General features: G+C 41.5%; 2 protein-coding genes and 1 non-coding gene across 3 annotated transcripts in view; 1 reads left to right on the top strand and 2 right to left on the bottom strand.

Annotated features, from left to right (window-relative positions):
* Positions 1–21,851, bottom strand: part of LOC123498918 (relaxin receptor 1-like) — a 33,047-nt gene extending 11,196 nt beyond the window's left edge. The window contains exons 1-10 of the mRNA XM_045246462.1: positions 21,735–21,851; positions 18,365–18,448; positions 17,626–17,734; positions 10,913–10,984; positions 10,087–10,158; positions 9,571–9,642; positions 7,749–7,820; positions 4,617–4,688; positions 4,093–4,236; positions 3,634–3,705 (exon numbers count right to left, since the gene is read on the bottom strand). Coding sequence (XP_045102397.1) covers positions 3,634–3,705; positions 4,093–4,236; positions 4,617–4,688; positions 7,749–7,820; positions 9,571–9,642; positions 10,087–10,158; positions 10,913–10,984; positions 17,626–17,734; positions 18,365–18,448; positions 21,735–21,849 — 884 coding nt within the window. The 5' untranslated portion in view covers positions 21,850–21,851. The remainder of the gene's footprint in view (positions 1–3,633; positions 3,706–4,092; positions 4,237–4,616; positions 4,689–7,748; positions 7,821–9,570; positions 9,643–10,086; positions 10,159–10,912; positions 10,985–17,625; positions 17,735–18,364; positions 18,449–21,734) is intronic.
* On the top strand, positions 16,220–16,292 carry Trnak-cuu. The gene has a single exon. It is a non-coding gene; the product is annotated as a tRNA-Lys (tRNA).
* LOC123498916 overlaps positions 21,735–24,230 on the bottom strand; it is a 71,562-nt gene continuing 69,066 nt past the window's right edge. The window contains exons 11-12 of the transcript XR_006672844.1: positions 22,140–22,286; positions 21,735–21,857 (exon numbers count right to left, since the gene is read on the bottom strand). The gene's annotated coding sequence lies outside the window, so the exon portion shown is untranslated. The remainder of the gene's footprint in view (positions 21,858–22,139; positions 22,287–24,230) is intronic.

Below are 24,230 nucleotides of genomic sequence, written 5' to 3'. Positions count from 1 at the left end.
AGGAAGACGAACGAAGCGTGATGGAGCGAAGACTAAAAAGAGCGAGGCGTCTTTTTTCCCTAGTGACCGCAAGAATTTCAAGGAATGTGACGGGAAAATTCATGGACAGGACGAAGTTAGAGAAATTGCTTGGGTCTAACTCTTTGCTCTTTTCTCACTCCCTTTCTCATCTGTGTGTGTGGGAGGGAATATCAGTGCAGAATCAATATCATCTTAACCTCCATTATCATCACCACCATTATCATCATCATCCATTTGTGGCACAGACAAGAGCTGGAGAGGAAGGGACATGAAAACCAACAGAGCCCAAGCTAGAAGAAGGGGAAAGTGCGTTGACTCTGAAAGCAAGTCACGATAATAGCAAGAGTTTATTGACACGTTATTTCAGTTAAGGTAATAAGACTTTGTTCTTACTATCCTACGCTTATTTTTCTATACGTTGAGTTTTTTCTTCTTCTTCGTCTGTATTTCTTTAACCCCTTCAGTACTGGGACACATTTTTACTTTGAAATTTTATTGACATTAGGAAGGGTCTATGGTCAGAAGATTAATGGCCACCGTCTTCACTATTCTAACCCCACACAAGTTTCTGAAGTTGTTTAAAATCACCGAATAGTAAGCAGAATGAATAGGAAAACACATGATGTTACAGAACGGGTTAATGATAAGGAGTCAACGGAGATGCTATACACTGATGCGAGGCACATCACACTGGCACCTTTAAGAGAGCATCTTCGTAGCCACACTCGCTCTCACGCTCGCTCACTACCAGTCTCAGAACATTCATTAAAAAGTGGGAACGCTGAGAGAAACCAATGATGCGCAAACAAGTCTCTATCTTTTCTTCTCGCTTTCACTGTTGAATGGATGAAGTAAAGTGACAATGCCTGTATCCCATGTACGCACCGTTACCTCTTTCTTTTCTTTTTTCTTTCCTTTTCTTTTCTTTTCGCGGAAGAATTAACGGAATGTAGTGAGATTGGTTTGGTTGAAATTCTGCGAGTGATTAAGATTCCTATGTTTAATTCCAACTTTTCACGGTTTAGAACTTTTTTTCGCCCTGAAGTTCAATTTGCCCGAGAGAGAGAGAGAGAGAGAGAGAGAGAGAGAGAGAGAGAGAGAGAGAGAGAGAGAGAGAGAACTGCCGTGAAACAATAGGAAAGACAAGCAAGGGTCACGTAAAACACTATGTTACGTTTCATTCTTTTTTCCTGGGATTAACAGAAATGGAGGCGAGTCTGATTTTTTTTTAATACATCTCATTCACTTTGTGCTTATTGCGACTCGCTGAAAGTCTGTCCGTTCACACCAAAGAAACAAAGACCAGGATATAAAACTATTTTCATAAAAGATCCCTCTATAGGATTTAAAAACACGAAAAAAAAAACCAGATGAGAGAGAGAGAGAGAGAGAGAGAGAGAGAGAGAGAGAGAGAGAGAGAGAGAGAGAGAGAGAGAGAGAGAGAGAGAGAGAGAGAGAGAGAGAAATTAAACTCAGAAATCAACCTTTTGCTGTTTGTCGCTTCCATATCAATAGATGGAGGAGGAAAAGGAAGAGGAGTACAGCAAAGAAGATAATAAAGTGTGCGCTCATAATTACAACTGGTGTTACTACAAGAATGACTAAAAACACTGCTGGGTTAGTATATACGCCACAATAAGAACCCAGCACTAGCAAACTGTCACGTCACCAGGAGAGCACAGCGAATTTGAATACTTTGTAGGCTTCTGAAGAGTAAGGACTGAGCGAGCGACCTGGCTGGTGTGATTGGTGTGATGGTTGACTGGATTAGATACCAGTTAATTTCACGGTTGCCTTTCATTTTTAATCCATTTTTAGACTGTTTTATTCACCTATTTCTTTTCTGTCGCGGGAGTAGAGAGTCTCATCTGACACTCGGTAACTAAAGAAAGCCGTGCGGTTGCTGGGAATCCATCTATTTCGAATCCATGCAATCTCAAACTTTTAACTTTTTTTTTCTATTGTAAGATGAACACCTTCCGTAACAAAAATGAGAAGAGAAGAAGGAGAATATAGAAAATAGACCTACTGAGGCTCCTCTTGATCTACAGAACACGAATTGGTGAGGGACGAGTGTAAAGACGTGTAAGTAGTCCCAAAATAGTAGTCGTAGTAGTAGTAGTAGTAGTAGTAGTGGTGGTGGTTGTGGTGATAGCAGCAGTAGTAATAGTGAAGTAGCAAGAGTAAGAGTTAAATTTAAAGTTGGTTTTAGTTTTGGTATCCACCACAACTAGTGCTCTCTAGATAAGACTAGCAGCAGTAGTAGTAGTAGTAGTAGTAGTAGTAGTAGTAGTAGTAGTAGTAGTAGTAGTAGTAGTAGTAGCAGTAGCAGTGGCAGTAGTAGTAGTAGTAGTAGTAGTAGTAGTAGTAGTAGTAGTAGTAGTAGTAGTAGTAGTAGTAGTAGTAGTAGTAGTAGTAGTAGTAGTAGTAGTAGTAGTAGTAGTAATAGTAGTAGTAGTGGTAATGATAATGATGATGCTTCGACCAATCTATTTCTGCCGCCACGTCCAATATTGACATAAGTATATTTTAGTCTACCAAACATCAACGTCGTCAGCGTGAACAAAAGGAACATATTTTTAACTGACTTATATTTTTCAGCCAACTTCTCAACGTCACCATCTGAAGAATGTCTTATTATGAGGAACGCAATAGTGGCGAGTTTTTTTTTTCTGTATTTTTCTCTTCTTTTCCTTTGCAGTCGCTGGCCCTTTGAGTTCCTTTATCGGATTGCAACACTAAAGAGATTAAAAATCCCTTCCGCAGAATACACCATTTCCAAGGGAGACAATGAAAAAAAATTCACTCACTGCCGGACATAAAAGTGAATGTCAAAGGGCAAGGCTAACGCACACACACACACACACACACAGACCTCGTGGTGGAAAACTCACACTAGGACTGGTTACACACACACACACACACACACCCGGTAGTTCAGTGGTTAGAGCGCTGGCTTCACAAGCCAGAGGACCGGGGTTCGATTCCCAGGCCGGGTGGAGATATTTGGGTGTGTCTCCTTTCACGTGTACCCCCTGTTCACCTAGCAGTGAGTAGGTACGGGATGTAAATCGAGGAGTTGTGACCTTGTTGTCCCGGTGTGTGGTGTGTGCCTGGTCTCAGGCCTATCCGAAGATCGGAAATAATGAGCTCTGAGCTCGTTCCGTATGGTAACGTCTGGCTGTCTCGTCAGAGACTGCAGCAGATCAAACAGTGAAACATATAATGCCATCCACACATCGAAACAAAATCCGCAAATAGACAGGCTGGTTGTTTATTCACTCTTGACCAAGGAAGTACAATAAATACAAGAAAAGACAAGAAAATCAAGAAAATACCACAGAATTTATAACATTAAATAAATCGCCTGCAAGATTTTGATAGTTTGATTAAATGACCGAGTGAACCAAGCAATTGACATACCACCTGATGCCACAGTCACTTCTAAACGAAACGTGCTCAAAAGTTCTGAAATCCCATTATTTCCTTACATTACATGGAGGTAAAGGACGAACATAAGGGGCAGAAAAAACACACAATTACAGTGGCAGTATGAATAACAGGAATGATTGTAGTGGACTTAGGAGTAGTGTTATGAAGGCATCAACTTACAGGGTTTTGAGGCGCGCCAGGCCGTGAAAGGTGCCGTTGGTAAGAGTGGCCAGCAGGTTTCTCTCCAGGGACCTGTTGAAAGAAGAGGCAACAAGTGTGCCCTTCAATAACCCTGCACCGAGAGGAATGGCCTGGGAAGGTAATGGACGAGGAGGAAGACGGGAAATGAGTACTCTTGTTGAAAAAAAAAAAAGATAAAGGCAAAGAGAATTAAAACATAGGAAACGAAGGAAATAAAATACAAGACAAGAAGACGAAATGATTAGGGAAGAGTTTTAACCTGATACAAATCAACTCAAGGACAAATATCGAGAGAGAGAGAGAGAGAGAGAGAGAGAGAGAGAGAGAGAGAGAGAGAGAGAGAGAGAGAGAGAGAGAGAGAGAGACAGAGAGAGAGAGAGAGATTATTGAGACGAGAGAAGGTTTAAGGAGGCGGCTTATGTTTGTCCTTCAACTCACAGAAGATGGAGGTGGGAGAGGCGCCTGAAGGTTCCCGGGGCGATGGTCCTCAGCTGGTTGGAGCCGAGGTAGAGGAATTGTAGATTAGGCACCTCATCAAACACGTGAGCCTCCAAGTGCCTCATTTTGTTCCTCTCCACGTACCTGACGTGATAAGATTATTCAGAGAGTTGCTGGTGGCCTGTGTGTGTGTGTTGTTGGTGGCCTGTGTGTGTGTGTGTTGTGTGCGTTTGTCTCCATATCAATCTCTTTCCCCGTCCGTTTGCCTGTCTGTCTCCATTCACTAATAAAAATAAAAGGCAGCTCCACTTCAAGGACTTACAGGACTTCAAAAAGAAAAAATAACCACAAAACGAAGGGATTCAGATAAACATGCACTGTACATGCGTAGAAGTGAGTCATAAAACAAGAAAATCCCCAAAATGCCCATCAGATTGGAAACATTTTCCACGTGCAGTAAAAAAAATAAAAAGAAAACAGAATTCGGCCAGGAAAAGAAGATTCCACTTAATATTCTTACTTACAGATTTCTCAGGGAAGCAAGGCCGCGAAACATGGAGGGACGAAGCCTGCTGAGTTGGTTATCGTTCAGCTCCCTGTGAAGGAGGAGGAGGAGGAGGAGGAGGAGGAGGAGGAGAAAGAGGCGGTCGTGGTAAAGGATGAAAAAGCAGAACCGGACAAGAGGATGGGAAAAGGGAAACGGTGAAAAATGAATTAATAAAAAGGTTATTGACTGGAGATGACCTATAAATTACAGTACAATACATGCATAGAGAGAGAGAGAGAGAGAGAGAGAGAGAGAGAGAGAGAGAGAGAGAGAGAGAGAGAGAGAGAGAGAGATCGTTTAGAAACATCAACTATACTAATAAAAAAGACTTCGCGAATACACACACACACACACACACACACACACACACACACACACACACACACACACACACACACACACACACACACACATGTAGGCACAGAAGCTAAAAGATCAAAGTACGAAGTAAGCTTTCCAATGGCTTTTCATGAATTACGAAATGGTATGGACGAAAAAATATTACATGTTTTCAGTAAAGTGTTTGATAACAATGTTTATTTTTAATCCTTTCTGGAATCAAATGAATTATTGTTCCCCTTGTAATCCTTCCTGGTTTACGTCATTTTAATTGTTTGTTTTATGCTCCATGTCGATATTCATTAACATTCTGTTGTCTCTTTGCATAAACGAAATGAATGATGGAGAAATATATCATTCTATCCCCATTCTCTATTTTCAACAGTGTCGTGTTGCGTTATTTGCCGCTACAATTCCCATGTGTACAGAGGAAACCAACAGATTCAAGTGAGGGTGAGAGAGTCATTGAGAAACAAGAATGAATTTACATTTCGTAAGTAAATGTTTGTCACCATACTTGAGGCGGTAATGAGAACCCGTGTGTGTGTGTGTGTGTGTGTGTGTGTGTGTGTGTGTGTGTGTGTGTGTGTGTGTGTGTGTGTGTGTGTGTGTGTGTGTGTGTGTGTGTGTGTGTGTGTGTGTGTGTGTGTGTGTGTGTGTGTGTGTGTGTGTGTGTGTGTGTTTCACTGTTTGATCTGCTGCAGTCTCTGACGAGACAGCCAGACGTTACCCTACGGAACGAGCTCAGAGCTCGTTATTTCCGATCTTCGGATAGGCCTGAGACCAGGCACACACCACACACCGGGACAACAAGGTCACAACTCCTCGATTTACATCCGTATCTACTCACTGCTAGGTGAACAGGGCTACACGTGAAAGGAGACACACCCAAATATCTGCCGGTGTGTGTGTCCTCTGTGTGTGTGTGTGTGTGTGTGTGTGTGTGTGTGTGTGTGTGTGTGTGTGTGTGTGTGTGTGTGTGTGTGTGTGTGTGTGTGTGCGTGTGTGTGTGTGTGTGTGTGTGTGTTTCACTGTTTGATCTGCTGCAGTCTCTGACGAGACAGCCAGACGTTACCCTACGGAACGAGCTCAGAGCTCGTTATTTCCGATCTTCGGATAGGCCTGAGACCAGGCACACACCACACACCGGGACAACAAGGTCACAACTCCTCGATTTACATCCCGTATCTACTCACTGCTAGGTGAACAGTGGCTACACGTGAAAGGAGACACACCCAAATATCTCCACCCGGCCGGGGAATCGAACCTCGGTCCTCTGGCTTGTGTGTGTGTGTGTGTGTGTGTGTGTGTGTGTGTGTGTGTGTGTGTGTGTGTGTGTGTGTGTGTGTGTGTGTGTGTGTGTGTGTGTGTGAAGGAAGCGAAAGTATGAGGAGAAATACAGAGGAAGTCCAAAAAGCAGCAGACCCTGAGGCTGTTTGGCTAACTACTATACTTTATACTAATAGTGGAAGAGATAGGATAACACAGAAGACTTCTCCCCATTCCCACCACCATCCCTTCAGGCGTTACTGGCTGGAAAAAAGTGAATGGCAGGAGGAGGAAGACAAAGGAAAGAGGAATAGAAGGAGAAGGAGTAGGAAGAGAAGGAGGAGGAGAAAGAGAGAGCATTAGGTATGGTGGTGATTGTTATGTTAGTGGTAGTGGTGGGGGAGTGTCAAAGTGCCCACACTCCGCAAGGTAAAAGGAAGGAGGAAAGCAGGTGTCCACGTGAGCAAGTGCCTTGTCACTTGCGCCTTTAGAGATCAAAGGGCGGCAGCAGGTGGTTGGCTTCCCTCTCAGGTGAACACTCACGCTCACGTTGATGGGCAGACAAGTGGAGGCAAGAGGAAAGGTGAGGTCGCAGGTGAGTTTTTCGGGGCACTGAGAGCATATTCAACAAATTTCCCACCAAACTTTTTTCTTATCTCTTTTTTTATTTCTGGGCTCTTAAAATAATACAGTTTAATATTCCACAAATGTATTAGTTTATGTTCTATTCTAAGGTGTGAAATTCCCTTGTTTTCCTGATATCACTGCTTGAAACACTTGCATAAGATTATTCATATGTATATTCCCTTCCTATCTCTCTCTCTCTCTCTCTCTCTCTCTCTCTCTCTCTCTCACACACACACACCGCGTAGTGGAGTGGTTAGCACGCTCGACTCACAATCGAGAGGACCGAGTTCCAATCCCGGTAAGCGGCGAGGCAAATGGGCAAGTCTCTGTGTGGCCCCTGTTCACCTAGCAGTAAATAGGTACGGGATGTAACTCGAGGGGTTGTGACCTCGCTTTCCCGGTGTGTGGAGTGTGTTATTTGGTCTCAGTCCTATCCGAAGATCGGTCTATGAGCTCTGAGCTCGCTCCGTAATGGGGAAGACTGGCTGGGTGACCAGCAGACGACCGAGGTGAGGTGAATCACACATGTACACGGAATAAATAAAAAAAAAGAAGAACAATAATGAATACAGCAAGGATAAGAGACAACAATCATGTAAAGAACAAAAACATGGATAAAAAAGAGGTATGAGTCACACTAAGAAGATCATTACAGTTAATAATAGTAATAATAGTAATAATAAGAAGAATGAAAATAATAATAATAATAATGATAATAATAACAACAATAATAATAATAATAATAATAATAATAATAATAATAATAATAATAATAATAATAATAATAATAATAATAATAATAATAATAATAGTAATAATGATAATAATGATAATAATAATGATAATATAAACAATGATCATGACTAGTACTTACAGACGTTTCAGATTGATGTTGTGCACGAAGAAACCATCGGAGACGTCACTAATGTTATTGCTACTCAACTGTCTGTGTGGGAGAGAAGGAAGGCGATACACTATCTTATTATATCATAGTCTCTCTCTCTCTCTCTCTCTCTCTCTCTCTCTCTCTCTCTCTCTCTCTGTGTGTGTGTGTGTGTGTGTGTGTGTGTGTGTGTGTGTGTAAAGGATAATTTGATCTAACATTTTGCAACTGAAGAAACGCATTCAGGGTTGATGATCTCACTGTCACAGAGAGACGACAAGGGTCATGCACACACACACACACACACACACATCTCTTTGAACAGACAACACACGCGACACTCACACAGGGTCACACACACACACACACACACACACACACACACACACACACACACACACACACACACACACACACACACACACACACACACACACACACACAGGCACACAGGCTTTAATATATAATTCCTACCTATTTGTCAGTTAAATATTTTTCGACGTAAATCAAGAGAATATGTAATGTGTGTGCTTACTCATATGCAGATATTTCTCTGTAAATAACCTTTCAGTTCTTTTTTCGTTATTGCACACATAAGAAAATATAACTAGTGTGAAGAACTCTCTCTATCTCTCTCTCTCTCTCTCTCTCTCTCTCTCTCTCTCTCTCTCTCTCTGTGTGTGTGTGTGTGTGTGTGTGTGTGTGTGTGTGTGTGTGTGTGTGTGTGTGTGTGTGTGTTTGTCCAGGATTCCCAGCAGCGTTCACCTTTTGATCACCATACACGTCTCTTTCAAGTGCCAAACCGACCAGGGACAGGCAAGACAGTTACATCAAATGAAGTTAACCAAGACGTCACCCGGGCAAGAGCAAAACTAAAGGAGCAACGCACGGTAATAGAACCACAAGGAATCCGACCAACACAACATTTTTCTTATTGACAGAGAGAGAGAGAGAGAGAGAGAGAGAGAGAGAGAGAGAGAGAGAGAGAATAAAAGAAAAGCAATCACTTTCACCCACCAACCACCAATGACCAATCCAAACTCAATCGATGTCCCTCCTATTCATTCCCCACACACACACATACACACACACACACACACACACACACACACACACACACACACACACACACACACACACACACACACACACACACACACACACACACACACACACACACACACACACACACACACACACACACACACACATACACACACACACACACATACACACACTTGTCACTCTCTATAATGGAGTAATCACAACAGGAACAGAAAAAAAAAAACACACCAGCATTTGCCATCAAAGTCAGACTTCTATCCTCCTGCGACCTCTCACACCTACTCTGTCCAATTTCTAATGCAAGAGATAACCAGTACTCTCAATCATTCATACCTCTCTCCGGTAAACACTGGAATTTCCTACTTGTCTGCTCCTGTATTTCCAACTACCTATGATTTCAAGACATTTATAGCTGGCTTATTTTATTTTTGTTAACTCGATCGGACCTGCAAGGAGACTGGCAAATAAGTGGACCTTTTTTTTTTTCGTTCTATGTTCCACTTCGCCAGCTTTCCCCATCTTACATTAAAAGAAATATGTGTGCAGTTACTCCTGTCGAGACTTATACAATGTAGGGTAAATTCGAGAAGATTGCCATATCAATTCAAATAATTGTTCGCTTGTTTCGTAAATAATCATTTTATGTAGATGGAAATAGTGCATCGGATATTTTGGCCAGACGTCTCTCTCTCTCTCTCTCTCTCTCTCTCTCTCTCTCTCTCTCTCTCTCTCTCTCTCTCTCACTTACAGATGGGTGAGCGAGCCAGTGCCCTCCATGGTGCCGTTCTCAAGCGTGTGGATGTCGTGGCCGGTGAGGTGGCTGTGGACGACAGATCAGAGCGTCAGGGAACTAATGGTTGGTTTTCAAGCCGCAGCAACACGGCCACTGGCACAAAGAGAAGGCACGGGTTCGCCACTAAGAGGGATCCATGATTGAGGATACTATAACTATTACTACTACTACTACTACTACTACTACTACTACTACTACTACTACTACTACTATTACTACTATTACTATTACTACTACTACTACTACTACTACTACTACTACTACTACTACTACTACTACTACTACTACTGCTGCTGCTACTGCTGCTACTACTACTACTACTACTACTACTACTACTACTACTACTACTACTACTACTACTACTACTACTACTACTACTACTACTACTACTACTACTACTATGATTATTACTACTGCTGCTACTACTACTACTATTACTACTACTACTACAGGTGGAACAGGCACACTCACATTTCGTCGATCTGCGCCATGGAGGAGAACACACCACGCCGCAGTTCCCGCACTCCCGCCCTGATCACCACTCTGACGAAGGGGTGGAGGAATGATAATAATAATAATAATAATAATAATAATAATAATAATAATAATAATAATAGTGAAATCGTATTGTATTGAAGAGGTGAGGTGATGCAGCGCCACATTAAGGCAGAGTGCACAGTCCGTGGAAATGGTAAGGGGAGCGCTGGGTTAGGAGGCCGCCACGCTTCAGAGCATAACAACTGTTGCTGCGTCAGCCAGATTCGCTGGCTTTCAGTAATGAGTTCTACATATTAACGCGAAGACAATTATCCCAGAACTATCACGGTAACAATTTGCAAATTACTGTCATTAATAAGTTCATTTGTAAACAGTTCTCTATATGTGGAAAACTATTTTTATGCAGATAAAGATTTCATAATATTCAATGCTGACAAAAGTTTGTGTATATGTTGTATGTTATTATCCTCATCAATTTTTTCTTACTTCATTATATTTCAGGATTAGGGAGAAAGGGTGAACTATGCATGAACTGAGCTCTAAGAATAAAGAATGTTATCATCAGTGAGAAGATTAATCTCTCTCCTCTGTGTGCCTCACTGTGTCCGTTGCCTTTATTCAGCTTTATCCATCTATGTCTGCCACTCTGGTTAATTTTTGGTCTGCCTCTTTGTCTGTCTATCTTTTTGACAGTCAGCCTAATGGCTTCTCAATCTTGTCGGTCAGTCAGTCAGTCAGTCAGTAATTCTCTCTCTCTCTCTCTCTCTCTCTCTCTCTCTCTCTCTCTCTCTGTACTCACAAGACGCGGAGGTGAGGCAGGCGGGAGAAGGTGGAGGAAGTGAGAGCGGGAATGAAGTTGCCGGAGATGTCTCTGTGGAGGAGATGGACAATCGTGAGGCGCGAGACTGTATCATTACTTTTTCGATCATTTTCTCAACTGTTACCTGTTCTTTTTTATATAGAATGAAGTAAATAGTAAGTATAACTGGTGTGTGTGTGTGTGTGTGTGTGTGTGTGTGTGTGTGTGTGTGTGTGTGTGTAATTCACCACCACGGTCGCCTACTGGTCATCCAGCAAGTATTCCCCATTACGGAGCGAGCTCAGACCTCATAGACCGATCTTCGGGTAAGACTGAGACCACAACACACTCCACACACCGGGAGAGCGAGGCCACAACCTCTCGAGTTACATCCCGTACCTATTTACTGCTAGGTGAACAGGGGCCACACATTAAGAGGCTTGCCCATTTGCCTCGCCGCGCCGGGAATCGAACCCGGCCTTCTCGATTGTGAGTCAAGCGTGCTAACCACTACACTACGCTGTGTGTGTGTGTGTGTGTGTGTGTGTGTGTGTGTGTGTGTGTGTGTGTGTGTGTGTGTGTGTGTGTGTGTGTGTGTGTGTGTGTGTGTGTTTTGGAGTATTTGTGCCGTTTCACATCTAATTAACGTTTTTCACTTCAAGCCATTTATCTTTCTACGTACATATCATAATTCTTCTGTTATTCTGTTATTCTGGTGAAGGAAAGCTTACATTCAGCAAAGGAATTAATCATGAAAAAGCACTGCGCATCAATAACAACTGACGGCGATAAGATCATAAAATAAGGGAAGCTGCAAGAAGTCATCAGATCTACATACACGTGGCAGTCCTTGTATAAAACGAATCCCTCGCTACCTTTCATTCTCGTCCATAAAGGTGTCTACTATTTTAACTTACTAATGATTCAGCATTCGCGACGTGATTACTTAGTTTACGTATTCCCTGATATAAACAGCTAATAAAAAGGCATAAATTTGCACGTGTATTGAGCAGTCAGAGGATAAATACTGATGATAATCACAACACTAAGAAAATAAAAAATAAAAAACATGGATGCAAATCCTACGAAGAAAAAAAACCGAATTCTTTAGATCGTTTGCAAATCACGACTGTTATAAGCTCACAACAAATTATGAAAATATAAACTGTCTCTTGTTTTATTCACATTTCTTTTATGTTCAATGTTTTCAGCTATTATTAATTAAAGGATTTTTTATTATCAGTTATGAATATTTTTTTCTTTTATTGTTGGCTCGTATAAGCTTTCACACACACACACACACACACACACACACACACACACACACACACACACACACACACACACACACACACACACACATACATAGAGAGTTGGTGAAATGACAGCACACACACACACACACACACACACACACACACACACACACACACACACACACACACACACACACACACACACACACACACACACACACACACACACCGGTAGCTCAATGGTTAGAGCGCTGGCTTCACAAGCCAGAGGACCGGGTTTCGATTCCCCGGCCGGGTGGAGATATTTGGGTGTGTCTCCTTTCACGTGTAGCCCCTGTTCACCTAGCAGTGAGTAGGTACGGGATGTAAATCGAGGAGTTGTGACCTTGTTGTCCCGGGGTGTGGTGTGTGCCTGATCTCAGGCCTATCCGAAGATCGGAAATAATGAGCTCTGAGCTCGTTCCGTAGGGTAACGTCTGGCTGTCTCGTCAGAGACTGCAGCAGATCAAACAGTGAAACACACACACATACACACGCACACACACATACACACACATCCATTCTGCCATTTTTTTCCAGCCAACGCTCCCACACAGCGCTTGATGAATCCTGTCACGGCCACACAGAAGTCTCGCTCGAAGTTCGTGTTTACTAATGAGTTAGGGACTTGCTGTCATTCCTTGTTTACTATTTGCATGGTGCCGCTATTACCACCTGAAATGGCGCACACCCACGTACATACACGCACGCACAGACAAGCACAAGAGCACAGTCAAAAGCCAAATTAAGCTTATTGAAAATGTTTAAAGTGGCTACGAAAAAGTTTGACAGAGAGAGAGAGAGAGAGAGAGAGAGAGAGAGAGAGAGAGAGAGAGAGAGTCACACCTTTCCACAGCTGCCGAGATACATCGTAAAGTGGAATCAATAATCTATGACATTCATGCACAATAAGCCGACAAGGAGGGTCTGCCGCGCCTCCAGGACGTAGCAGGACTAACCATACTGCATAAAAACATAAGAACGTGAGAAGAAACCGTCAGGCTTACACGCGTATGTATGAAACCCACCTATAAACCTACCTATTTCCACCCATTATCCTCATCCATAAATTCATCTAATCTTCTTTCAGAGATCCTTGGTGATTCAGCATTAGCAACTATTACTGGGTCTATTCCGCGAAGAAAATGAGTAATAAAATCAATCAAGCCTGTGGTCACTGCATCTGTTCTCCTAGAGGTGCCACGAACACACCTCCACCACCAAGAGTGTTTGAACAGACACACATACATACGGTGGTGGGACTAACGGCCTTGCTCTCTCACAACGACAATTTTTCAAGTCCTCATAGACGACTAGCACGGTTTTCAAGTTTCTTCTTATGATAAACTAGAAATCTTGCTAATCCATCACCAGAACCATAAAAATACCCTTAGAAACATGAGTATCTTTGAAAAATAATCGTGATGTGAGAGCAAAGCGTTTCTGAATACGGTCTAAGGACTAGTCTTAGCTGCACCTCCACTGTAAACTTCAAAATGCTTTAATTGAAATTACACGGATTCCTAAAGGTGCTTTTTACAATTTTAATGAGAGATTAACAAGATTCCTTCATCATTAGCAACAGGTATTCGCTCGGTTACCAGACAAATGATCTGTGTGGCCTTGGAAAATAGCCGTAATGAGAGAGCAAACGTTTCTAAATATGGATATAATTTGTAACTTCCCACACTCTCAGGCGACTTCAATGGTGGTGGTGGTGGTGGTGGTAGTGGTAATTGGGGTAGTCAGTTTTAAAAAGCCAGACTAATCCATCGGTAAAAAGTTATGCGTGATTATGAACGAGGTGACACATCGTTCATATTTACGTAACATAATGGAGCAAAAACTGTGTGTGTGTGTGTGTGTGTGTGTGTGTGTGTGTGTGTGTGTGTGTGTGTGTGTGTGTGTGTGTGTGTGTGTGTGTGTGTGTGTGTGTGTGTGATGGATCGGGTGAGAATAAAAAGAAACATGAGCGAGGTCTGACGGATCACCACAACATTATTATCCTCGAGTCTCAGTGTGTCATTTCACGAGCACTTCTCGCCCAGTCAACACAGCGACGGAGTGACATAATCAGGCCAACGCAGATGAATAAATGTCAGCGTCCATTTCCTCTCTGTCTAACGCACAGGAGGGAGCAACAAAGCCAAAACTAACTACATGCAGGGAATATATGTTATGGACTACAAGATAAGAGGTAGAATAACTTGCTTGAATTAATGGATCTAGAGGGAAAGGGATGTACAATGATACAATGCAAGGGAATACAAAGGAGAAAAAAGAGAAACGAGAAAGAAATGTTAAGATATGAATGATAGTGTATTTGCCACCAAGGAAGGGAGTAGAAAGATATAAAACATGCAAGACAATGGACGTAAAGAAAGAAAAGCAAGAAAGAGTACAGAATTTCAAGGAGATCAGTGTGTCAGCTAATCTATGAAGCAATGAATGAATGAATGAATGAAGAAATTAACCAAAGAATGGACACACACACACACACACACACACACACACACACACACACACACATATATGGTTGTCAGAGAATCCCTATAAGGAGCCAGAGGGTAATTGCGAGGGAATAGTGAGGGGAAACATGAAAAATAGGAAACACCAGCACGGGTTTCGTAATAATCAAGGTGTAATCTGAGAAGGAGTGGAAGGCACGTTGTCGAAGTGGAGCGCAACGGATATCATAGGCGACGGAAGTTCGGGGAAGTAAACAAGACGTTGGTGATGATGAAAACATACGTATACTGTTTCACACATATAACAACAACGGTGGGGAATCAGGGAAAGAAATGATGTGAAAAAAAAAAATCATAAAAGAAACAAAACAGGAACACCACAAAAAATGAATATCACTGGGCAAAAGTTGACACACGAAAAATAGAAAACAAAATTTACTGAAAATATGTTCTAAATATGACTCGGATATGATACATAAAAATGCCGACACGTTGTGGTGGTGGTGGTGGTGTTCGTGGTGGTGGTGGTGGTGGTGGTGGTGGTGACAAAAAGGATAAAATTAGATTAGCAATAAAAGAAAGGCAGCAATAGGTTTAAGTATTTCCTGAATGTGGCTTTTGTTTGTTTTTTGGTTCTCCTGCACAGTGATCGAGATGCGTCTCTCCTGTAGCCCTTCATTATGGAAACACAGGAAACATGTTTGTACCTTTGTTCAGCAGAGGACGCTGGATTGGCACAATGGGAATATCATTAATGGTTACCTCATTAATAGGGTCAATACAGAGCGTGAATAGACAGGAAGCGTGTCATGAACACTATGATGGTACCTACTGTATAGGAGGCCTTGTATTGTGTTAACTCATTTGTTTATATTTCGTAAGTTATAACGACGTACGAGATATTACTTTGATATAAGAAAAGTAATCATTGACATGAAGGGATGATAATGGTGATAATACATGATGCACACTCACTCACTCTCTCACACACACACACACACACACACACACACACACACACACACACACACACGACTAATGATTATAATTACACCTTTTACAAGAAGACAGCACAGAAAGAACATTTGTGAAGTTTAATACTTGAGCAGTGAGTATGTTGGCTTTTTTCAGCGGATCAATAAACAATGGCCACACAATGTGGCGTCACTGCACGAACAGGTATATGAAGATAGAAGGTCACATGAAAAAATAAGATGGCAGAATTTCAATTTAAATGGATATATTCAAACATGGACAACCACTGTCCAACCAGATATATACAAATATTCTTGCAAAATATTTCATAACGAATAAACTGAATTTCTCCAAACATAGGAACGAACACTGAAAATTTAAATTCAAATATGTGATTCAGAGAGAGAGAGAGAGAGAGAGAGAGAGAGAGAGAGAGAGAGAGAGAGAAAGTCTTTCATATGTGATTGCGTGTGAACACTTTTCAATATATCCTCTGAATTACAATTTCTTATGCACCAATAAAGAGTAATCAGATCAATTGTACTAAAAGTGATTCGTGAATTATATAAGCCCGGCTAGCTCAGTCGGTAGAGCACGAGACTCTTAATCTCGGGGTCGTGGGTTCGAGCCCCACGTTGGGCGCTTACAATTTTCCCAAACATTTTAACTGACATTGTCAATGAAAGAATTAAATAAAGGAAAAATAGAAGAAAACTGGACACTAAGGTCATGACGTTCCATAAGAGTATAAGACAGCAGTGTCTGTATGTGACGGTGAGCGGAGATGTAGGCGAGTTCTTCGTTGCGGGAGTGGTGGTATAAATCTCATTACTTTTTGCACGGCGAGGCATAACGAGGCAAGGATGAGGACACTCCATAACGAAAATTACTCCTTCACAATAACCTGTGCTGTTATTTCTTCAGCATCCCCGCACACACTGATGCTATTGTCGACGCGTTTAAGAATAGCTCAGTTTGTAACTCCACTAAACAACACCACTGCCACCACCACAAACAACAGCAACAACAACAACAACAACAACAACTACTACTACTACTACTACTACTACTACTACTACTGCTGCTACTACTACTACTACTACTACTACTACTACTACTACTACTACTACTACTACTACTACTACTATACTACTACTACTACTACTACTACTACTACTACTACTACTACTACTACTACTACTACTACTACTACTACTACTACTACTACTACTACTACTACTACTACTACTACTACTACTACTACTACTACTACTACTACTAATAATAATAATAATAATAATAATAATAATAATAATAATGATAATAAAGATAATAGATATAATAACACCAATACTAATACTTATAGTAACACTAATACTAATACGACAACGAAAAAAAAACAAAAAAGAAAAAATAAATAGATAAATAAACAGCAGAGAAAGACTAAAGCAAATTAGGAAACAAGTAAGGAATTCAAGACAAACTAACACACACACGCACACACACAGTAAAAAGGCAACAGTAACAATGAAAACACGTGTAAATAGCGACACGGCCATGACAGTTCGCTTCCGTCATGCGACTAATACACACACCAACAACCCGGTACAGCTGCGGATGAGCGAGTGGAGCGACCGGATTAAGTAAGGCATTCACTCACGCCGCGTCTGGTTACTGGGTCCGATATCATGCAAGTCCTTTCAATCCGACACACACACACACACACACACACACACACACAGATAGAGAGATAGATAGATAGTTTATTGATTACAAAAATGCACACACACACTCAGATAGTTGGGTAGATGCAAAGATAGAGATAGTTTATTGACTATAAACACACACACACACACACACACACACACACACACACACACACAGAGAGAGAGAGAGAGAGAGAGAGAGAGAGAGAGAGAGAGAGAGAGAGAGAGAGAGAGAGAGAGAGAGAGAGAGAGTGAGATGTCTGACTTACAAGTAGCGAGCGGTGGGCGGCAGAGGAGAAGGAACAGCCTGCAGACGTCGTGACTCGCAGAAGAGACTCAAATCAGCACAGCGGCACTCCTTTGGCGGCTCCTCCAGCTCTGGGAGAGGAGACAACAGCGGTAGCCATGAGGAAGGTGAGAGAACCAAGAGTCACACGTACGTACATTAACATCAAAGTGGTTACATATATATCTTACAGACAAAAACCTATTTACACACACAGAATCTTGGTTAAGGGAGAACGGGTATGTTGAGTGATATCAGCATGATAAGATAGAGCGTGGTAATATGCGATGGTGGTAGTGAGGTGTTGTATATATATATATATATATATATATATATATATATATATATATATATATATATATATATATATATATATATATATATATATATATATATATATATATATATATATATATATATATATATATTGTGTGTATTTAATGAATAGCAATAAGGAACCTGATGTAAAGGAGAGAGAGAGAGAGAGAGAGAGAGAGAGAGAGAGAGAGAGAGAGAGAGAGAGAGAGAGAGAGAGAGAGAGAGAGAGAGAGAGAGAGAGAGAGAGAGAAAAGGGGTAATAAATCTCTTCTACTCCTACCATGAATGATTCCTAAATTTATCAACCAAAAAAAAACACATTGACAAAAAAAATCATCTTTCCCTAAACTTTCATCCTGTGACTACCTTGAAGGAACAATCAAATGGAGCATCTTTCAACTCACCACACCGTCCTCGTCTCTTTTCGGAGTCCTCATCAGGTCGCTTTCTGAAGAGCATGTCCACGAAGTCATCAACGTGATGGTCCGCTGATGAAATGAAACAGAAAATAACAGGAAATCATCTTGGGAATGAGGGAAGCTGAAGGGTCAAGGAGGAGGAGAAGACACAAGATAAAGGCCCATACTCTGAAACAATTTTGCTCGTCCCCTCACAACTAATAAAAAGTCTCGAGTTATCAATAGTGTTTTTTACAGTTCTGGTGACAAAATAGGAACATTTCTACATTATTCGAAAGAGACAGTCTTGAAAACCCGGTCAATCAACTCTGCGGTGTTTGAAAACAGTCGCGGTGAGAAAGCAAAAGAATTCTGAACAAAGGATTACGGTAAGGCAAGGGAGGGAGAGCATAGGCACGGGTGAGGAAGCATGAGAAGAGATGGAGCAGGAAGAGAGAAAGTGGGAACGAGGAAACTGCAAAAAGGAGGAAATTAAATCCAGCAGAATTACTTTTCTTTCACGAGAACTTCTGCACTCCCATTAAACGTTTGTCTCATGTGCATTCTCGTTAGAGAGAGAGAGAGAGAGAGAGAGAGAGAGAGAGAGAGAGAGAGAGAGAGAGAGAGAGAAACGGCTTTTCTCACAGATAGACATATAAACGGAAAGACAGACAAACAGAAGAAGCACACACACACACACACACACACACACACACACACACACACACACACACACACACACACACACACACACACACACACACACACACACACACACACACACACACACACACACACACACACACAAACGAGAGGTTACCTTCGTTAGAGATTAATGAAGCTCTCAAATGTATCTGGAACACCACTAATTGTATGAACAAATTAAACCTTGAGAGAGAGAGAGAGAGAGAGAGAGAGAGAGAGAGAGAGAGAGAGAGAGAGAGAGAGAGAGAGAGAGAGAGAGAGAGAGAGCCAATCAGTATCCGTATTACACGTTCATCTCTTTCTCTTCTGCCTTCCCCATGCATCGCTCATCGCACACTGACAAACACTACTAACGTTTGTCGCAATGCAAGCTCTAACTTACCCGTGGCAGCTCTAGCTTCCATGCGCGACAACTGCTCATCACGAGGCCAAAGGATCAATCATGGCGTGTTTCGAATGATTCACTAATTTTCCTTGATGACACATGCGCTTAGTTCGAGTGTGGTTAGTGTGAAATCTTGTTTAATTCTTTCTGTGCTATGACACGTTTCCATATGCGTTCTGCTTACTATTTGGTGATTTTATACAGCTTCAGAAACTCATGTGGGTATTGAAATAGTGAAGACTGTGGCTATTTATCTCCTGACCTCCATGAACCCTTCCTAATGTAAATAAAATGGTACAATCGTACACAAATCTCAAAGTAAAAATGTGCCCCAGTATTGGAGAGGTTTTCCGGTAATCTTCCTAAACAAAAGCCCTCCCAACTGTTATCACCATCACGTAGGTTCTGTAGTTGTTTTTGTACTCTCTTTTATAGGCTTACACTGGTGGTAACATTGATGGCAACAGTGGGCATAGAACTCACACCTAAAGCCATAAGCTGCTAAGGTAACATTATTTTACTCTTACCTGTGAGCGAGGAGCTGAGTACCAATTTTACTTTGATGGTAAGCGAAGGATAAGAACTCAAGCATCAGAAGAGATTGGTGCCTCGAACCAGTGAATTACACTTGGGAGATCAGCAGCGCAATAGCCACAGCTGTGTAATACCGCATCGTGTCCTGAGATAGAGCTGCAGCTGTATTTCCCACTAAAACAGTCACTTCGTTGCATCATACCTTACATACACACACACAGGCACACAGACAGGCAGGTACAGAGGCAGGGAGTTGGATGGTCAGAAGTTGATTTACAGGTCCAGCAATTTCAATCATAATTACTCAAACTTTCACCTTCCTGAATTGCACGGAAGCTTTCAGTAACACGCTACTAACAAGCACACAGACAGTTCCCAAACGTTTACGTCAAAGCGTCCCCTGTGAGCTATCTATCTGCACTGGATGCCTTGCTCTCCATTGCTCCTCACTGCCTTGGATTCCGCTCACTCTCCGTCCTGAATACCTCTCCTCTCTGGGCAATTCAGACACCCTTTCTTCGACCAATGCTCCACCACATCGCACTCCATAATTCTGATGACCTTAGCTTCAATCTATAGACTATTTCATCCCACATCCGAGAGATAGATAGATAGTTAGATAGATAGATAGATAGAGAGAGAGAGAGAGAGAGAGAGAGAGAGAGAGAGAGAGAGAGAGAGAGAGAGAGAGAGAGAGAGAGAGAGAGAGAGAGAGAGAGAGAGAGAGAGAGAGAGAGAGAGAGAGAGAGAGAGAGAGAGAGAGAGAGAGAGAGAGAGAGAGAGAGACAGAAAGACAGACAGACAGACGAACAGATAAACAAACACAGAGAGAGAGAGAGAGAGAGAGAGAGAGAGAGAGAGAGAGAGAGAGAGAGAGAGAGAGAGAGAGAGAGAGAGAGAGAGAGAGAGAGAGAGAGAGAGAGAGAGAGAGAGAGAGAGAGAGAGAGAGAGAGAGAGAGAGAGAGAGAGAGAGAGAGAGAGAGAGAGAGAGAGAGAGAGAGAGAGAGAGAGAGAGAGAGAGAGAGAGAGAGACAGACAGAAAGACAGACAGAGACAGACAGATAGACAAACAGGAGAGAGAGAGAGAGAGAGAGAGAGAGAGAGAGAGAGAGAGAGAGAGAGAGAGAGAGAGAGAGAGAGAGAGAGAGAGAGAGAGAAATATTGCATCTGTATCCATGAATGCATGAATAAAAAAAACTTTAGTTCACAAAGCAAATGGCAAAATTCACACCAGCTCAGGTTAATTCTCGCTCTCCTCAGCTCTTCATCCAAAAACTGTGAACAGATGTGGGTGTTAGGCATTCATCCTTTCCCATTTTGTGTTCTGCTACATCGAAACAACTCATTTTTATCTTTCCTTGCGCCGTGAATGCAATTTTGCCTGTGCACGAAGAATTTTCCTTTCCCTTTCTTCTTTGATTTGATTTTCATACTACCTCTCTCTCTCTCTCTCTCTCTCTCTCTCTCTCTCTCTCTCTGGGATTTAGGATTGAAGAGTTAGTTCGGAAAAAGAGTGAGGAAGGAACTGGTTCTCAAATAGAGTGTTAGATGAATGGAATGGACGCTGATGGTGAGTCAGTGAAAAGATTTAAAAGAATATCAGACGAATTTATGTAAAGGAATGACAGGTGGAAATAAGAAGGTATGTTTCCTCTTTTCTTTCACCTCTTTCCTATTCTGCCTCTACCTCCTTTTTTCCTATCCTGGTTCTCATTTTTTTCACTCCCTCCTCCTCCTCACTGGACTACTCACTGCAGTTCCATTCATCACTGTGGTCCACGCAATCGAAGTGATCGTCACAGATGAACCTCCGCTCCACGCACACTTCCTCAGATTGGCAGGGGAACCACCCGGGCTCACACACCATGCCTGCTTCTGGGTAAAAATGGTGTTGATGTTAACAAGCTGGTGACTGAATTCATTGACGCCTCCATTTATTACCGGGATCCTGAATGAAGGTGAAAAAAAGGTGAACAGTCTGCAATTAAGATAAAGAAATGTGTATGATTTTCTTATTGTTATGCAATGGAATATCAAAAGTATATTTTTTTCCTGTTTTAATGAGAGTTCTTCCAGGATTACACGGTCACACAGAGCGAGTTTAATATGAATTTCACACGGAAGTTTTAGTCTGTAGCAAAATTTCCTCCTACTCACCTGTGACGTGGACAGGTAGCAAACCGGCGAGACAAGCGAGATAGGGTAACAAGACAAAACTGCAGGCAGACCGTGACTTCTTTCTCATTTTTAAGTAGTGCATTACAGTCACTGCTCTTCTTCACTTCGTTGCTTTGTCCGAGGGCCCTGTGGGAAGAGAAGCAATAATGAGAAAGATGTTCGATCAATATTGCTCCCTCACTTCAGGCAAAGCTCCTTGACTCTCAGGGGAAAATCTGGGAGATGTCTTGTTTCACGCAGCATTTAACATAAAAGCTTTTATCACACACACACACACACACACACACACACACACACACACACACACACACACACACACACACACACACACACACACACACACACACACACACACACACACACACACACACACACACACCGTCTGTCTTAGAAGTTTCGACTCGACAGACCATGCCTGACACTTATTGATTGTAAATCTGCCTGTATTCCTTAAAAATGGCAGTAAACTATACTTACTTACTTACTTTAACGCGCGCACACACACACACACACACACACACACACACACACACACACATATATATATATATATATATATATATATATATATATATATATATATATATATATATATATATATATATATATATATATATATATATATATATATATATATATATATATATATATATATATATATATATATATATATATATATATATATATATATATATATATATATATATATATATATATATATAGATAGAGAGAGAGAGAGAGAGAGAGAGAGAGAGAGAGAGAGAGAGAGAGAGAGAGAGAGAGAGAGAGAGATCAGCTACATTCTTAATCCCGCGTAGAAATTCATCCACGCTTAGTAAGCAGAGAACGTGTAGTCACTCATACTCGATCTGTCCTCTCACGTTGACAATACCGAAGTCATACATGCTAATGAAGAATGAAGGTTTGTATCATGTTTCAAAATAGTAATAAGTAAAGGCGTCCATTATAATTAATCATCAGAACAGAATGGTGAAAGCCTGCATGACCTTAATAATTTTTAACTGGAAGGGTTTGAGGGATCAAACAGCGGAATGAATACGTGGTACTGGTGCAGGTGTCTTGGTGACGTCTGGGTGAGATGAACAAGCTAAGGTCAGCGGGAAACTAACCAATGTGGAGGTGTATCTCTTCACAAAAAAACAATGGAGAAGAGCAGAACAGAGAGAGAGAGAGAGAGAGAGAGAGACGTTGAAATGAGTACAAGGATATATCTACTCCCTTCGTACAGGAGGGACTGAGCTGCACCTTCAAACAGCATTGTATTGAAAGAAAATAAGGAAACGTATTCCCTTGAACGCTTTGATGTATGTGGCCAGGTGTTCATTTCATGCAGAGCCTTTTAGCCGCACAATACGTGTCATTCATGCATTGCAGCGATGGATTAAAGGCCTCGTTGGAAATCTAACAGAAAACTCTCTCTCTCTCTCTCTCTCTCTCTCTCTCTCTCTCTCTCTCTCCAAAGCCTGTAGTTAAAAGCGACGCGGTTTTTGAGAGTATTTCTCTGGATCAAGAGAAAGATTAACAATATCCATGCACTCAAAAGTTACTAGTTGAAGGGACGCGTACAAGTTCTGCACGAGCTCATGTTTTTTTTTTTTTTCCGCGATGCCAAACGTTAGTATCACTGTGTGTGTGTGTGTGTGTGTGTGTGATAGATAGATAGATAGATAAGTAAATTAATAGAGAGAGAGAGAGAGAGAGAGAGAGAGAGAGAGAGAGAGAGAGAGAGAGAGGGAGATGAGTGGTGTGAACTTCAGCGTCGTGTATATAGCAGAGACTAATAATTATACTCGCACTTTCCTTCCTCTGTCATTCATTGGTCACTTTTGACCTTTAACTTTTAACTCTAAATTATTACCTGTAGCATTAACGTCAGTAATAATAATAGTCACAATAATGGTGATGATGATAATAATACTGCCAATAATGATAATGGTGACAATAATAATAATAAAAATGAATAATAGTAACAACAACAATACTAATTTCAATATCAGTAACGCCATTTGGCCATCACATTCATTAACATGAAACCTCTTTAATAACATT

The sequence above is a fragment of the Portunus trituberculatus genome, chromosome 48 (genome assembly GCF_017591435.1).
Source record: "Portunus trituberculatus isolate SZX2019 chromosome 48, ASM1759143v1, whole genome shotgun sequence".
NCBI lineage: Eukaryota > Metazoa > Arthropoda > Malacostraca > Decapoda > Portunidae > Portunus > Portunus trituberculatus.
This window is presented reverse-complemented; position numbering and strand designations above follow the sequence as displayed.